Genomic DNA, 18,055 nt, shown 5'->3' with positions numbered 1-18,055 from the left:
GTTGTCTACTCCTGACCTAGATTTTCTTTTTTTTTTTTTAAATAACTTTATTTATTTATTTTTTGGCTGCATTGGGTCTTCGTTGCTGTGCGCGGGCTTTCTCTAGTTGCATTGAGCGGGGGCTACTCTTTGTTGCGGTGCACTGGCTTCTCATTGCAGTGGCGTCTCTTGTTGTGGAGCACAGGCTCTAGGCGTGCGGGCTTCAGTAGTCTGGCTCGCAGGCTGTAGAGCGCAGGCTCAGTAGTTGTGGCACACGGGCTTAGTTGCTCCGCGGCACGTGGGATCTTCCCAGACTAGGGCTTGAACCCGTGTCCCCTGCATTGGCAGGCGGATTCTTAACCACTGTGCCACCAGGGAAATCCCCTAGACTTTCATTTTTGTAATTGGTTGTTTCCCATTACTTTTTCAAGTTTCTGTGTATAATTACCAGTTTAGTTCTTGTCATCTTCTTGTATCATCTGTGTATTTATATGTACCCACAGAATTATTTGAAAGTTAACTAGCTTCTTGGATTTCTTTTTCCCCCTTTCTCAGTGTCTTTTAAAAAAATTTTTTAGGATTAAGATTAATCAGGTTTTTCCATTTATTTCTTGTTATTGAGTTAACGGTGCCTTTTTGGTAATAACCATCATTGTGAGCCAGTACTTTTAGAATACCTCAGATATTTCTTTGTTGTGTTACAGCCCATCTTGAAAACTGGTGTAAAACAAACGTAAAATGTCATCATGGTTTCTTTTCTTCAGGCACAAGCCAGATAGTCAAAGGCCTCCTTTGAAGTAATTTTTCCTTTTATACCAAAGTCCTGTAATGCTGGGACATTCTCAGAGTTATAAATTTTAGGTACCTGTGATTGACAAGGGCATTTGAATAAAAACAGCGTTCACTTAGATGTACTGTGTGCTGAAAAAAACATACTAAAGGGGGCATGATCCCTACTTTTGAAACATCTCTAGTTTGGATGGGCAGGTAAGTGACTAAATAGACAAAATAGCAAGATCTCTACTACGTGTATCAGGTTATAGAGATTCTGTAGCAGGGAGGGGAAGAGGGGATCCACTCCAGAACTCCAAATTAGAGCTTTTTACTGTAAGCCTTCCATGACCATATTTGACCACATTCTTAATCTTCTGGTTCCTATTGAATTCACTTATTCTGTAAAGATTTTGTTAGGGCTTAGAAAAAATATGTATTCTCCTAGGGCTTAGGATTCCCCCTAGGGCTTTAAAAATATATATATATATATATATATGTGTGTGTGTGTGTGTGTATGTATGTATATATGTACTCACTGAATATTAGGTGCCTTGAATTCTTTTTTTGTTCATTTTCTTTCTGACTTATTCTCTGTCAGTGCCAGTAGTGTCTTTCTTCCTACATTTTTGTATTCTCAAGTGAATGCTCACTCTTAGGGTCTTGAATGCGAACCTGTGTAAGGGTGTCCTTCTCAAGTTATGATGGAGCCATTACTTGCAGTAATGGACCTGGATACTTCAGAGGGAATGTTTGGCTGTGTTTTCATGCGCCATCAGAAGGCAGTAAGATAAGCAAATTGATACATAGTGTAATCACTTTTTCTTTTACCTTCATATTGTTGTGACCCAGTAAAACAAATCTGTGTTAAGGGTACGTAATTTTTCTGAAAATGAGTATTCACACGTGGAGTGTTCATAGTGACGAGTAGACCACTACCAGCAACTACATTTTAGAGCCTGCCTTGGTGATGTCGGAAACAGAGTTCTGCCTAAGCATTTGGGAAGCATGATGAAAGAAGGCAACAGGATTTTTATTAGACATTGTCTAGAAATCTAGTCAATCATTTTCATTTTAGGGAAGTTTTTGTTTTCTTTTTTTTAAATATCTTGGAGGGTATATTAATAAAATAGTATATCAAAAAATTTTTTAACCACACGAAAATCTGGTTTAGTGTAAATATTGTTTGTTTTTTTGTTTTTAAAGAAATAATATTCATTAAAATCATTAATCGAAAAAGTTAATATATGTACATAGAGCTATTCAAGCCAATTTGAAGGAGTATTCAATTAAAAATGTTTAACCCAAACACTGTTTTTCATTCCCCTCCCTAGGGGTCATCATACATGTCCTTACATAGATTGTGCTTATGAAAGCACCTGCATATATTAATTCAGTGCCCTAAACAATTTTGGTTCTAGTTTTTAGCTCCTTTTAGTGTCATTACTCTTATGGCTGTCCATACATATATGAGTATAACTGTAAGACAGAATATCAAGTGGAAATCCTAAGTCAGTGAATGCATGCATGCATTTTTTCATTTGTTTAGCAGTTACCAAATAGCTCTCCCAAGAGTGGGTCAGCTTACACATCTATGAATTTTTATTGAAAATGCTTCTTTTCCCAAACCTTTCTCAACACTTGGTGTTCTCAAACTTTATAAAAAAGTTTTCACAGGAATTCCCTGGCGGTCCAGTGGTTAGGACTCCATGCTTCCACTGCAGGGGGCACAGTTTCGAGCCCTGGTTGGGGAACTAAGATCCCATAAAGCCACTAAGATTCCTCAAGCCGCACAGTCAAAAGAAAAAAAAAAGTTTTCACATTTTCATACATAAAAAATATATTACTTTAAATGCAGTTGAGCATATTTGCATACTTTTAAAGCTGTTGTATTTCTTTTTTATGTAAATTGCCTATTCCTTTCCTCTTGGATTCTTCATCTTTTTTTCACTGGGTTGGAAGGGTACTTTGTGTATTAGCCTTTATATATGTGTTGCTAATTATATCACAAATGATTATTTATTATATATAATGTTAGCATTTTTTCCCCGATTTGTCTTCTGTCTCTTGACTTTGTCTATGGTGATTATTTTACTTATTACTCAAATTTCTAAATGTCCTTAAGACTTCTGTTTTGGGTCTTACTTTGAAAGGATAAAAATTTCTGTGATATTTTCTTCTAGTACTTTCATAGCTTTTCCTTTCTCTTCATCCGTTTTTGTTGTTTTTATTGTCGTTGTTGGTATTTAAAACACTCTGTCTTGCTTTTTGTTTTGACCTAGGTGCTAGTCCTATGGGAGTAAATGGAGGTGTAGGGGTTCAAACGTCGAATCTTCTTTCTGACTCGATGTTGCATTCAGCCATAAATTCTCAAAAGTAAGTTTTATCTTGGGTTGTGCCATTTGTCAGATTTCAGACACTTGTTAGAATTCCTTGAGTTTTTTTAATTTGCTTGATTTGAAGATATCCTTGATGAATGAAGACAAATAATATGAGTTTATTCTTTAGGCTCTCTATAACCTCTTTAGAACTTGTATCAATTATTTGGGGTAACTGACACCTTCCCAAATACAGTAGAAAGTTCCATGCAGCTGCTTAAAAAACAAGTTTGCTCTATCCCAGTGTTAACAATTAGTCCATTGCCCAGTGGATTCCCTGGGATAAGCTGTGTCAGAGTGACAGCTTAGTCTTATAACACAAGACTTAGTCTTTTAAACAGAAGACATCATCTACCCCTCCACACAAAGAAATGTTGTGGGTTTAACTCTTTTCCCTCACACAAGTACAAATACATACACACCATTTCCCCCAGACTTCTTTATGTGTAAATAGACTTGTCATAGTGTATCGGCCCTATTGCAGTCATCACTGTCAGCTCTACTTAAATGAGATCCTCTTTCTCCTACCCTTCTTCACTAAAACTATTTCACTCCTTTTTAAAGCCCAATGATGAGTGAAAATGCCAGTGTGGCCTCCCTGGGCCCTATGCCAACAGCAGCTCAACCATCCAGTACTGGAATTCGGAAACAATGGCATGAAGATATTACTCAGGATCTTCGAAATCATCTTGTTCACAAACTGTAAGATTGTCGGCTTGTCTTATTCATAAGGAGTTACCAGGTCAACATGCTACCGATCTGCCAGGCACTTAAACACAAGAGAAATATTACTGATTTTTCTATAGCCTGGCTGCTGCTGCTGCTACTTCTATGGCTTTCCTGCTTCCTATTCTCTGCTTCTCGACTTTTTCACCATCATTTGTTAGGAGTCTTTCAACCTTTAATGGTGTGTGAATGATTCTGCCTAGCGACAGTAATCAATATATATTAGTTAAAAATTATTCATTTAATACTGTCTTTACAAAACTCATATTTTAAAAGAAAAACTAGGTCTTAGATCATTAGAATGGTAGAGGCAACACTGTCTTCTGTTGTTATCCTTGGTAAAGCTTTTATTATCTTGACAAATTGAATCTGTTTGGGTGGTCTCTCGGTGGTCTTCTGGTCCTCCAAATGTGCACATAGTAGTAGTAGTTTGTGAAATACCCCTGCACTGTTTGGTGTGAAGTTTATGTATGCCAGGCACACTGCCTCACAAGCACTGTCTTGTTGGATGAAAGAGGGGGAAGGCATATAGAGTGGTAAAATGTAATGTGCCCAGTATCCTAAAGATAGAGCTCTGCCCTCACTGATTAGAGAGCTTATACTTCAAACAAAATGCAGCATTTTTTTTTTCTTGGAAGAATCGGTCTTTTTTCATTTCCCTTACACTTCATAGAGGTATCTCCTTCAATTCATCCAATTTTTTATTGGCTTAGAACCATGTGGTCTGTCTTTTATCTTCTTATTTTTATGTTACATTGGCCTACTAATTCAACTTGAGCTTCATTTAGGAATTCTCAAATGATAGCATCAGAAATGGAATTTGACACAAGGAGAAAACTGAGATTTTAATACTGAATTAATAAAGAATAACCAAAACAAACTTATCTTGTGATCACAATAGATTATTTGGGATTGATCATCTGACTTGATGTTAAATGTTTATTATGTGCTTGCAAATTTTTTACTAATTCGGGTTTCCATTTATTTCTTCTCCGCTTGGTTATTTCAGGTACAATACACAACTGGACATGAGATGTCCAGATGATAAAATTAGTAGCTGACATCACATTTTGTCAACCTTCAGGAAAGTTAGTGACAGGCATTTTGCAGGGAATTGCTAGAGAGCAAAAGACATTGAATTTAGCAGAATTATTATCCATTTTTGTTCCCTTCACTTTAAGTTTTTGATCATTTAAGATTTTGTAGAGATTATTAGGTTTTATTTTACTAAGCTGAATAAAGAGAGTAGAAGGATCTTAAGGCTGTTGTTACTTGGTACTTTGGCAAAGGTCAGGTTTTCTCACTTCCTTTATGCAAATAGCACAGTATAATTTTTTTGCTCTACGTTAGAGTGACTGGGACCAGAGAGTATTTTTATGGAGTCATTTCTTAATTCTGATCAGGAAAACCTTTTCATTACCACAGGGAGACATTTTCATTTTGGTCAGTAATTTATATTTGAAGACATCTCATACCTCATTTTAAAATTTTACCTAAAGTGTTCATTGTATAAAAATGAGAAAATACTAATCAGGAAGACATTTAAAATACTGTGTACTTACATGGTGAGGAAAAAAATGCTGACATGATATAACAGTGGTAGGATTTTCTATTCCTAGTGTTCAAGCCATATTTCCTACTCCGGATCCTGCTGCTTTAAAAGACAGACGGATGGAAAACCTGGTTGCATATGCCCGGAAAGTGGAAGGGGACATGTATGAATCTGCGAACAATCGAGTGAGCATCTGTTTTTTCTACTCAAGGCAAAAGTGGACCTCTTCTGGCTGTTTAGTTTATTCCTCTTTGTTGCACGTACACGGAATACTATACTTTAGAGGACACCCTTTAGCCATCCTGTCTCATTCTCACTGTGGAGTCACGATAACAAAGCAGTTTTCTTAAAGTGTACTTCAAGAATCTTACATTTTTCCTCTTAATAATACAGTACACTCATGTGACACTTTATCTGGGTTGTCCTTCTGTCAGCTAAAAAGTGGTTGAGCTGTTACCAGCTCTGTGCTATTTTCACTATAATATGGTGAATCAGCTGCTTAGTATTTTCATCTCAAGTAGTATTTCTGTATCAGTTGAACTTTCCTCCCTAAATTGGCACTTTTCCAAAGTGTAGCATATTCTTCCCACATGCTGTAAATTGTAAACCTACTTTGAGAAGTCATGCTTTACTATGTAGTTTCATTATAATAGCAGCTTTTCATATGATCATTCCAAACATGAGCTCATATTTGGAATGTTGTAGGAAAGTAGATTAGATTTATTCTTCTCCGTTTTCATTTCTGCCTACCTTTTTAAGTGAAGCTAATGTCTGTTCTTAGTTCATTTTTTGTTACCTGATGGTAGTCCCTCTTTTTTCCTCATCTCTATTTTCAAAATTCAAAAAGGCGGAATACTACCACCTGCTAGCTGAGAAGATCTATAAGATCCAGAAGGAACTAGAAGAGAAACGAAGGACTAGACTACAAAAACAGAACATGCTGCCAAGCGCCGCAAGCATGGCGCCGGTTTCCATGAACCCGGGGCCTAGCATGGGGCAGCCACAGCCGGGAATGACTGCCAGTAAGTGCTTTGTAGTATATTCATTTTGGGGAGGAACTGAAATAAAACGGTTCCTAACCAGAGTCACTGATTTGCATTAGCTTGTGTAACTATTCTAGAGCTTTCAAATGAGTCTTTTTTGCCTTTTCAAAGAAAATAATTCATTTTCTAGTAAAAACAGTAAGCTGAACAGTATATTGAAGATTTCTGGACATGGCTTGACAATATGGCATCATTTTTAGTGCCAAAGATATTATTGTCATAGTGACACCTACGAAGTGATAGTCCACAGGTTTTCACTGATTTGCATATGGTAGGCAGCCAGCCAATAGATGTAGACTGAGCAGGTTCAAATACCTTACTGGCTTTGATACATCCTAAACAATCAATATCATGTTACTTACATTGTCACACTTCCTTCTTGACCCAATATGTTCAAAGGCTAAGAACTGTTTATTTTTTAGAAGCATCATCTGAAATTCATCTTGACAGTTTCAGCCTTCTTGACCTAATGAATTAACTGGATAGCCAAGATGATCGTGCATTCCATTATTCATTTATTGACTCATTACTAGGTTCCAAGCAGTGAAATATGGTGTGGGTACACAACGGTGAGGAAAAATACAGGCTATTTAAATGATGTGTGAAAGGCTGTGATAGGGAAAACCTGTGTTTCTTGAGTCAGGGAAAGCTAGCTACCTATAGATAGTGCCAAATGAGCCAGCAGGTACCAGCTCTTAGGCCATTAGTGGTTTATAAGTGGGCTGAGAAATTTACCCCCCACAGGCCTTGAAGTAGTCAACTGGAGAACTTTTAGCAGCCTCATTTGTTAACTGCAGTGTTGTGCTAGATGTATTTTCTCATTGAGCCATGATGTGAAAAGAATTGAGAACAGCATTTCTGGCAGAGGGAACAGCATACACAGAGGGAAGGGAAAATGCAGGTATTTTTTTGAGTAGGTAGGAGAACAATGGTTCAGAAACAAAGTCAAGACTAGAGTTGTGGACACTGCCTCAGTGCTAATGGTTTGAACTAGGGCAGTAACTAAGATACAGAGACAAGTAGACAAATTTGAGATACTTGGGTGTGGTAGAATTTACTTGAATTCTTCAGAAATTTGAGCCAAGTTAAAAGTTTATCAGATGTTAAACTGTAGTCTTATGTTAAAATAAAAACAGGATGGTACTGGTGCAGTAGGGTAGGGATAAATATTAGTGGAACTGAGTAGCCCTAAGTATATGTTTATAGACTGAGATTCCTGTCTTACCCCATACACAGGAATTAATTGTAGAAGAATCCAGATTTTTTAAACTTTAAACAAAAAGATCAAAAGTACTACACAGAATATTGAAGAAAATATAAAATGAAATGAGAACGGTCTCTAAAGTAAATACTACCTGGAAGCTTTTTTTTTTTTTAAATAAATTTATTTTATTATTTTATTTTATTTATTTATTGTTTCTGGCTGCGTTGGGTCTTTGTTGCTGCTTCGTTGCTTTTCTCTAGGTGCAGCGAGCGGGGGCCACTCCTCGTTGCAGTGTGCAGGCTTCTCACTGCGGTGGCTTCTCTTGTTGTGGAACATGGGCTCTAGGCACACGGGCTCCAGTAGTTGCAGCACGCGGGCTCAGTAGTTGTGGCTCGAGGGCGCCAGAGCGCAGGCTCAGTAGTTGTGGCGCACGGGCTCAGTTGCTCCGCGGCATGTGGGATCTTCCCGGGCCAGGGCTCGAACCCATGTCGCCTGCATTGGCAGGCGGATTCCCAACCACTGCGCCACCAGGGAAGCCCTACCTGGAAGCTTTAAAGAAAGAAGAAAAAAACGGAAGATACCATAAACATAATTAGTGAGCAAACCAAGGAAACTATTTTCATATTAAAGGTGCTAGTTTCCTTAATATACATTTACAGTATATACATATGTATATTTTCATCATTCTTAGTTATTTCTATTTTTGTATTTAAGAGGTGCGTGAGATATAGTGCAGTATAATATGTGTATTATTTAAAGTCTGTTCACAGTGGGCTTGTATGCATAAAAACACATTATTGGGGTACACAGTCAAACTTGGTCACTGGATAAAATCTGTGGCTATTGTCTATAGAGGTATTCTTCATGCCAATGAAATAATCAGGCTTGATCAAATAACAGCATATTGAATGCTGTATTAGTCTTTTTAAATATGAGCTTTTATATTATTGTCCTGTCAGTGCTGAAAGCACCCTGGTTCATAAAGAAATGTACTAAAACCATTTGGATGCATTTTCTTGTGTTCCAGAAATAACATTTTCTTCAGGTTCCTGTCTAGTTCATAACTTTATTTTTTTGATACTCAGACTGAATTCTGTAAGTTACACTTTATTTTTTAAAGGGGAATGGCCGCCTGAAGGATGCATTTCTAACCATTTCTCTATTCCATTCTAGATGGCCCTCTACCTGATCCATCTATGATCCGTGGCAGTGTGCCAAACCAGATGATGCCTCGGATAACTCCACAACCTGGTAAGTTATGAAAGAAATCAGTGTACTTAACCATGGCTTTTTTTTAACAGAGTTCCTAGTGTATTACAAGATGACATCTGCCGCACGCCAGCAGCAGGTATCATAATTACCTGCCTGAGAAATCAGAAAGCCTTTTATTAGAGTAGGAGCTCAGAGAGGAAGGAAGGTGAAGAGCAGATTGGCTGACAGGTCAAGGGGCAAAAGACGTTAAATGATCAAGCATCCATTTAAAAACAACTAGCCAAGATGAAATTTATTCCAGATTGTAAAATTCGGTTCAGAGACCATACATTAATTAACAGTGCCCTTCTGTGGCTGCTGTGAATGAAACAAGAGATTCACAGTTGGAAGCAGGTGCCTTTATTTGTCCTGATACAGTGTCATAGAATCATAAATAAGAACTCTTTTATTCTCCAATTACATGAAGGTGTTCAGATCTAATATTTTACACTTATTCACAGGTTTGAATCAATTTGGCCAGATGAGCATGCCCCAGCCCCCTATTGGACCCCGGCAAACCTCTCCTCTTCAGCACCATGGACAGTTAGCCCAACCTGGAACTCTCAACCCGGTAAGTTTGACCTCTGGGTAATCTTTTTGGCCTTTACTTGACATTTTTAAAATCCTTTTTCTTTGAGAGAAAAAATTCTCATGCTTGCTTAAACAGCTAACTATACATAATTAATTCTTAACGTTGATTTTTTTCTATAATTCTGTTGTATTTGCCCTTAGTATAGACATGATTAAATAATTAAAACTAAACCATATACCACAATTAGGCAGAGAATACTAAAGTCCTTAATTTTCACCTACCTCTTTTACCTGTATGCGTTATTTTTAGAAATTTATCCTACAGAAATAATTCCTGAGATACTAAAAGGATATAATTTGAAGAAAATTCATATTAAGGATGCTACATTATGTACTGTGTTTTAGGAAAAGGCCATAGCCTGAATGTACTGTAAGGGATTCATTTTGTTTAAATTACGGTGCATCTGTAAATTGGAATGCTTCATAAGCAATAATTTCAGAACTTACATGATGGCATGAAAGGTGTTTACAGCTTTAAGTGGGAAAAGCAGGTGTCTAAAGTATATTTATTATAGGATCCTGTATCATTAAGAACTTTCTTGATTATAATTTATATAAAATAAACACTAAAAGAAAGATTTCCTTCCAAATACTGTTCATACATAGTCACAGTACTAGAAAGCTTAAAAGAGCAGCCAGTTGCCGCTGCCTGGAGTCTCAGTGTTGAGTAGTCTGCATACTTTGACACAGTCATCTCTCTTCCGTAATGCCTCTCTTCCCCCAAACACAGAACCTATCCAGGCAGGAAACTGTCAAGCGTGATGGAGGGGCAGTTGCCTGATTTTAGAGAGTGGAGAAGATGGCCTCTGAGCATCTCACTGCTCCTTATGCAAATTCTAAACCTGTCATCCAGCTTTCCATATTGGCCTCAACCCTTACCCTGCCTCTCAGAGTTAGTGCTATCAGTTGTTAAGCCTTTTTGGAGTTGTCTAGCACCAGTCTGCTGTGTTTAATGAGGGGTCTTATTCTTCATTTTAACCTATGAAACAAATACCTTTCTTAGACTATGAAGTTCTTGGCCTTTGGTATCCATAGTTAGTCATTATGGAGTCTTATAGTTTGTGCTTTAACAATACCACCTACGTAAGCAAAGACCTCACGAAATTGTGATTCGCTCTCCTCACTTATAAAACAAACGGAGTGTGTAGACAGTTACCTCTGTGCCTCATTCTAGATGCATTTGTGTAATTTCTTTACGGTGGGCTTAGGTAAGCTGTGAGGCTGTTCTCCACTATCGTGGCATGAGCATCAGCTGTTGTAGCACCACTTTCTTCCTTTCCTACCCCACCCTCCCCATAGCAGGGCCAGAGCAATTGGTAATTCCAGCTGTAGTAGAATAACTGAAAAAAAGCAATTTGGTGCTCTGTGTTTTTTTGTTTTTGTTTTTGTGTGTGTGTACAGCCTATGGGCTATGGGCCTCGCATGCAGCAGCCTTCCAGCCAGAGCCAGTTCCTTCCTCAGACTCAGTTCTCAACACAGGGAATGAATGTAACAAATATGCCTTTGGCTCCGTCTGGCAGTCAAGCACCAGTGTCTCAAGTATGTCTCACAAATGGGTTTTTGTTTTTGTTTTTTATAAAACTTGTTTCCGTGATTCCTGAAACTTCTCTTAATTTGGGTTTTTACAGAGACGGGTGACAGCAAATAATGGGTGGAAATAGATGATTAAGCTTTTAATAAGAACAGTTATGGACATGGTATTCTGAACATGAAAGGATTACTCTGTGACACAGAAGTGGTATTGATTGCTAATAAGTAAGAAAGATTAGATTTTAAATAAAATAAAATAGTTTTAACCATTTTTTAAAATAGTGAACTCTCTTTAAAATGATGTCTTACTGAGCACTGCAATGCAGAAAGAAGAACCCTGGCTGAAGAGAGCATAGGACAGCCAGAAAACACTGCATGCTCACCTGTCCCGTGCCTCTGCAGTGGCTGAGGCCATTCTGCTGATTTTTTTTAAGTCTACTTAATTAAATACTGTATTGGTTGGATTTTCCAAAGATATGACCCCAATAATAGGGTTTTTGACACATTTTGAAATGGAGGCATACATTGCTGGTTTCTGTTTAATCAGTTTGTGTCCTTAAATGTATATAGCCTGCCTATGTAAATATTTCTTTAATTCTGTTCTGAATTGTGTCTTGTTATGTTTTTCATTTTAACAGGCACAAATGTCCAGTTCTTCCTGCCCTGTGAACTCTCCTATAATGCCTCCTGGGTCTCAAGGGAGCCACATGCACTGTCCCCCTCTCCCTCAACCAGCTCTGCATCAGAACTCACCCTCACCTGTACCTAGTCGTACCCCAACCCCTCACCACACTCCCCCAAGCATAGGGGCTCAGCAGCCACCAGCAACAGCAATTCCAGCCCCTGTTCCTACACCTCCAGCCATGCCACCTGGGCCACAGTCCCAGGCTCTACATCCTCCTCCAAGACAAACGCCTACACCGCCACCAACGCAACTTCCTCCCCAAGCGCAGCCTTCACTTCCTGCTGCTCCTTCAGTTGACCAGGCGCAGCAGCAGCCTCTGTCCCAGCAGAGTACAGCAGCCTCTGTGCCCACCCCAACGGCGCCACTGCTGCCTCCGCAGCCGGCAACTCCAGTAAGCAGAGACGGGGCTTTAAGCAGGATCATGTCAGCTGTGCTGTTGCTTTATTCTTTTCTTCCTTTTTTTTTTTTTTTTTTTGGCGGCATTACACGGTTTGTGGGATCTTAGTTCCCCGACCAGGGATCCAGGCCCGGGCCCATGGCAGTGAAAGTGCCAAGTCCTAATCACTGGACTGCCAGGGAATTCCCTGTGCTGTTTCTCTTCTGTGTTGTTTCTTCTCTTATTGTTGTCTCCCCAATTAGACTATAATCTGTTTATAGTTACAGACCTTCTTTCTCTTTTTTCTTGCTGTCGTACCTAATGTAGGAGGAGCTCAAAAGCTTTTGTTTAGATGGTATGTTAACCATGGTCATGTTGTATTCCGAGGCTCGAAGGCATGTAAGGAGAGGTGACAAGGGGAGAGCATCGACAGTACATTTAATACCCCACGTGAACTTTACAAATATTTAAAGAATCTTTTCATACAGTCTGAACTGATGTACTCAAGAGCAAATGAACAAAATCATCGATTTATGAGTGTCTGTGGTACTAGCCAAAGTTAGAAAATTCATCATGTAAGAGATTAGAAAACTATGGGTCTGAAACAAACTGGTAGCTTCCTTGTGAAATGAAAGGCTTGTTATCTATATAGTAGAGATCCAAATGCACATCTAATACTTGCATCCTTACTTATAGAACTCTATGTGTCACAATCTAAAACTTTCTACTTGATCACTGATACTAATATTTCAGTTCTCTGTCATATTGGCAAACTGAGGATCCCCATGAGTTATAGCTACTTCATAAAACGTTGCTTATCCATGACTGGTTCATCTTAGCTTCTGATATGTAAGGAAAGGCAGGATGCAGAAAGGAAACTTAATTCTATGTAGGATAGTTTCTGAAAATACTAATTTCTCATTATGAGATATCTTATTGGAAGACTTAGGGAAAAAACAGAGATTGCTAGTTATCCCATTAGAATGTGATGATTCAAAACAGCTGCTTATTGTGGGAGTTCATTATATTCTCTCTACTTTTCTGTACATTTGAAACCTTTTCTAATGAGAAGTTTAAAAGAAAAGATTGCCAGTCATCCTTATTTTCCTTCCATTTTTCTATAAACATGAACTCCTCTGAGGTAGTCATTTCTGAAACCCCCCTCCCAGGCACACTGCCACAGAATGAGTTACTGAAGAAACAGTTGCCTACTCTTTTATCTGCAGCCAACCAACCGATATTTGCAAGTCCTCAGTCTCCTATTCTTGAGCATAATTTACTTCAAGGGGGCGAAATAGGTCGAGTAAGTGAAAGCACCATCAGTGGATGTAATGACACTAGCCTAAAAATAGGTAGTTAATCATGCCATCTTGTGTGTAATAGGCAAACTTTTTGTTTTTCCCTCTCTTTCTACCCAGCTTTCCCAGCCAGCTGTAAGCATCGAAGGTCAGGCATCAAACCCTCCATCTACTAGTAGCACGGAAGTGAATTCTCAGGCCATTCCTGAGAAGCAGCCTTCACAGGAAGTGAAAATGGAGGCTAAAATGGAAGTGGATGCACCAGAACCAGCAGATACTCAGCCAGAGGATATTCCAGAGGTGAGAGTAGGGCAGTTACTGCTGTTTTTTGGCTAGGACCTCTGTCTAGGAACTCACACATGTTCCAGGAAAGTATTCTATAATTAGGTCTCATTTTATTGATTTCCATGTGAAAAAGGGTCTTCAGCTACATCCACAGGGGAGAGTAAATAAGATAATGATGTTATTGCTTCTCAGTTACATGTCTTTGGAAAACCAAAAATTCCTACCTTGCCTTTTAGACTAAAGCAGAAGACTGTAAAGCGGAATCTACAGAAACAGAAGAGAGAGGCGCTGAATTAAAAACTGAAACAAAAGAGGAGGAAGACCAGCCAAGTACTTCAGCAACCCAGTCATCTCCAGCCCCAGGACAGTCAAAAAAGAAGAGTGAGTCTCTTAGGCTCTGTGTTTGTGGAGGCAGAGAAAAAACCAAAGACCTTAGTAGAGTGAGATTGGGTTTCTTGGGCCTTGGAATTGAATTTTAATGTGATTTCATTAAGCTTGGAGCCCTTGGCCTGGTCTCTTCATTAGTGCTAATGTTGGAGAAGAAATTTTCTTTCCTTTAGGTATATGTGCTTCCTACAGTCACTGGGTAGCTAACAATTCCTCAAAATTATCTTTGTCAGAGGACAGAAATTATTAAATAATATCCTTGACTAAAATGCAGGAAATAATAGCAATAATAATATTTTTTGTTAACCTGCTGTGCACCAGGCACTGTGCCACAACCTGCCGTGTCTCATCTAAGAACTTCACAGCCCCTCTGTGAGGTTACTGATCCCTGTTTTACAGGCAGGAAAACTGAGGCTCAGCAAGGTCAAGTAACACTTCCCAGCTCACTCAGCCCAGGCAGGCTGATTCAGAGTCTCTGCTCTGAACCACGCTACTGAATATAATGAGTCAAGCCAAGCAAGCAGCAATGCTTAGCAGAGAGTGTTAAACAATTCCCACAGAAATTAGTTTACTAACTAGTTTAGGACTAGAACTTCTCGTGGCTCTAGTGACCCCTTCAGTGGCACAGGTAGGACTTATCTCAAAGATGAATCTGCTGGCTCCTGAAGATGATGTGTACAAAAGTGCTCCATGAATACAATATACTTTAAAATGATGGGGTTAAAAAATTATTTTCATTTAAAAATAAGGTTGTTGGGACTTCCCTGGCGGTCCTGTGGTTAAGACTCCACGCTTCCGCTGCAGGGGCATGGGTTTGATCCCCCGCAGGTCGGGGAAGTAAGATCCTGCATGTGCATGGCATGGCCAATGAATGAATGAATAAATGTTTGTTATATATGGAGATGTTATTTTGATCTAGGCTGCGACAAACCCAATCTTAATATTAGGCATCTGCTTTTAAAACAGCTAATCTCACAAATTTGCTCCAATTCTGTTTATTTTGAGCACAACAAAGTATGAGACAAAGAAGATTCTCCCGTCTATTTGTCTGATTTTTTTCATGTCAGCCCCCACCATGTGGTGAAAAAATACTCAAGGTACTGACAGATATACCCCCTTGAAGATAAAATTAATTTGTAAATAGAAGAAATAATAAAGCCTCTCTGCTAAGAGTGATTCAAAGCTCGAACTGGACCCTTAATGTCCAGCTTCTTAAATGGTAGTTTAAATTAATTCCATTTGGGACATGCCAGCAAATCTTTCCTGACTTTTGGGAGACATACTGAGAACACATTTGAGCATAATTTGATCAACTGAGTCCATCATTCTGGCAATAACAATTTAGTTCTTTCTTTAGACTGAAACCTAACATTTGCCATTAAAATAGTAAATACGTCTTCTGCTGAAGCTCTAAAACATCAAGCATTTCAATGAAGGACTCTTGGCCTTCAGTGGCTCTGACTCCTTTGGCGATAAGACAGCACCAGGTCTAATTTCTGACTTGTTACATGCTGATACCAGGAAGGAGGGCTTCTTCCGTTCTTGCTTCACAGCATCCCCCGCCTGTCGTATCTTTTGGAACATTCTGACAAGTCTTTTCATCAATTTTTGGAAGGCTTAGCATTCTGCTTCTACTCGGTCAAGACTATCTTAAGTGGGTTTCTGACTGAGAAATTATCTGAGCCATGAAGGGTATTTAAAGGTGACTAGACAAGGTGTTTTAAAGGATCTATCCGAACCAGGAAATAGAAACACCCTTAGTGATATTTCATGGGGACAATGTAGGGAATTTTGTGTTTTCTGAGTCTTGCGATATATTTTACAGTTTCAACTTGAACTTTTTTTCCTCTTTTGCTTAATTGGTAACTAATTTCAAATATACTCTTCTTTAAGTTTTCAAACCTGAAGAGTTACGACAGGCACTGATGCCGACATTGGAGGCACTTTACCGACAGGATCCAGAATCCCTTCCCTTTCGTCAACCTGTGGACCCCCAGCTTCTAGGAATCCCTGTAAGTATGTGGTGGTACTTCTCTTTTCCTTTAAAATTCGTTAACAGCTTTATTCGGATACAATTCACATATTGTACAAATCACCCATTTAATGGTTTTTGTGTATTAACAGAATTGTGCATTTATCACCACAGTCAGTTTTGGATGATTTTCATCACCCCAAAAAAGAAACCCCATTTCCATAAGCAGTCACTCCCCATTTCCACCCACAGCCCCTACTACCAACCAACTGCTGGTCTGCCTTCTGCCTCTGTGGATTTGTCTCTTCTGGACATTTCATCAAAGAGAGTCTTACAGTATGTGGTTCTTTGTGACTGGGTTCTTTCACTTAGCATAATGTTTTCAAAGTTTGTCCATATTGTAGCACAAATCAATACTTCATTCCTTCTTACGGCCCAGCAATATTTCATCATTTGGTTGTGCATACATTCTCTTTACCCATTTATTAGTTGATAGACGTGGGTTGTTTATACATTTTGGCTGTTGAGGATAGCACACCTGTGAATGTTTACATACAAATTTGTGTATCTTTTTATTTCTCTTGGGTATATATCGAAGAGTGAGATTGCTGGATCATATGGTTTATTTATTTTTATCACTTGAGTAGCAGTAGTTCCTGATAGAAAAGATAGATCCAAATCAGCTTCCTCTGCTTTTAAAGTTGCCTTTATACACCAGGCTGCTGGGAGGTTTCATTTGAGTATTTTAAGTGGTATTGGATAAGTCATTGGAGTGCTTTGAGGGGCAAAAATCTGTTAGAATCTTTTTTTTTTTTTTTCTCCTATATTTTTCTGTGGCCTTAGATGGATCATCAATATTTTCTGGGCTTAGTTTCATCTGTAGGCCCCATCTAGTACTAAAGTGTGAAGGGTCTTTGATTTCTTGGTCTTTTAAGTTGATCACAGATGTACTATGGTAAAGTATCTGGAATCGCTCCTGTAGACAATCAGCTTGCTCCTACAAAGTCTAGAGTAGTTGTTATTCTCTCTGCCCCTGGCTGCTTCATATCTCTGTAGACTAGTGATTTAAAGAAGTGATGGGTATCGATCATTTCTTTGGAAATACAGACACATCAAAGACTCAGCATTATCCAGAAAATTTATAATGATTATAGCAGGATATGCTGTGGACCTTGAATACACTGAGACTTTTGGATAATGTTGTTTGGTGTCATTTGTCCTTCTAGGATTACTTTGATATTGTGAAGAGCCCCATGGATCTTTCTACTATCAAAAGGAAGTTAGACACTGGACAGTATCAGGAGCCCTGGCAGTATGTGGATGACATTTGGCTTATGTTCAACAATGCTTGGTTATATAATCGGAAAACATCACGGGTGTACAAATACTGCTCCAAGCTGTCTGAGGTCTTTGAACAAGAAATTGACCCAGTCATGCAAAGCCTTGGATACTGCTGTGGCAGAAAGGTAAGAAATGTTTGCACAGATAAGAACTGCATGGAAAACTTGCCAGTTAGAATCCTGAGTCATCAGATTGTAAGTTCATCTTGGGTAGGGACTTGGTGGTATTTACCTGTGGTGCACGGGGCGTGGCATATACTAGTTTTCCTGTACATGGCAATTCACATTGAGTTCCTCTTGTCCTCTTCAGTTCTTTGGTAATCAGTGGAAGGATATGACTGTTAAGCTTACCTCAGAGTGGTGGAATAAAACAGTAGCAAACTAGATTAGTTTTAGTTCAGTGAACTGTCTTGGAAACTGAAATAACCCATTATAAGAGACATAATGAGAAGTAAGGGTTCACTAACTTCTGTTTCTGATTTACTTGCCAGTGTAAATATTTTAGCTTGCCCTTCAAACCATATTTAACAAATGGTTTCTTTTGCAGTTGGAGTTCTCTCCACAGACACTCTGTTGCTATGGCAAACAGTTATGCACAATCCCTCGTGATGCCACTTACTACAGTTACCAGAACAGGTAAGCTCGACCTGTGTGGACCATGGTCAGAGTGTCCGCATGTCCAGGGAG

General features: G+C 38.8%; 1 protein-coding gene across 1 annotated transcript in view; it reads left to right on the top strand.

The window, feature by feature from the left end:
- The window catches only part of EP300 (E1A binding protein p300), a 74,825-nt gene that overhangs the window by 35,118 nt on the left and 21,652 nt on the right, over positions 1 to 18,055 (top strand). Inside the window, exons 7-19 of the mRNA XM_028168254.2 lie at positions 3,033 to 3,126; positions 3,693 to 3,830; positions 5,474 to 5,591; positions 6,254 to 6,428; positions 8,827 to 8,904; positions 9,366 to 9,475; positions 10,897 to 11,034; positions 11,664 to 12,101; positions 13,505 to 13,684; positions 13,906 to 14,050; positions 15,950 to 16,068; positions 17,255 to 17,494; positions 17,916 to 18,004. Of these exons, the coding sequence (XP_028024055.2) occupies positions 3,033 to 3,126; positions 3,693 to 3,830; positions 5,474 to 5,591; positions 6,254 to 6,428; positions 8,827 to 8,904; positions 9,366 to 9,475; positions 10,897 to 11,034; positions 11,664 to 12,101; positions 13,505 to 13,684; positions 13,906 to 14,050; positions 15,950 to 16,068; positions 17,255 to 17,494; positions 17,916 to 18,004 (2,062 nt within the window). The remainder of the gene's footprint in view (positions 1 to 3,032; positions 3,127 to 3,692; positions 3,831 to 5,473; positions 5,592 to 6,253; positions 6,429 to 8,826; positions 8,905 to 9,365; positions 9,476 to 10,896; positions 11,035 to 11,663; positions 12,102 to 13,504; positions 13,685 to 13,905; positions 14,051 to 15,949; positions 16,069 to 17,254; positions 17,495 to 17,915; positions 18,005 to 18,055) is intronic.

The sequence above is a fragment of the Balaenoptera acutorostrata genome, chromosome 11 (assembly GCF_949987535.1).
Source record: "Balaenoptera acutorostrata chromosome 11, mBalAcu1.1, whole genome shotgun sequence".
NCBI lineage: Eukaryota > Metazoa > Chordata > Mammalia > Artiodactyla > Balaenopteridae > Balaenoptera > Balaenoptera acutorostrata.
Note: the sequence above shows the minus strand (reverse complement) of the source record. Positions and strands in the feature narration are given on the sequence as shown.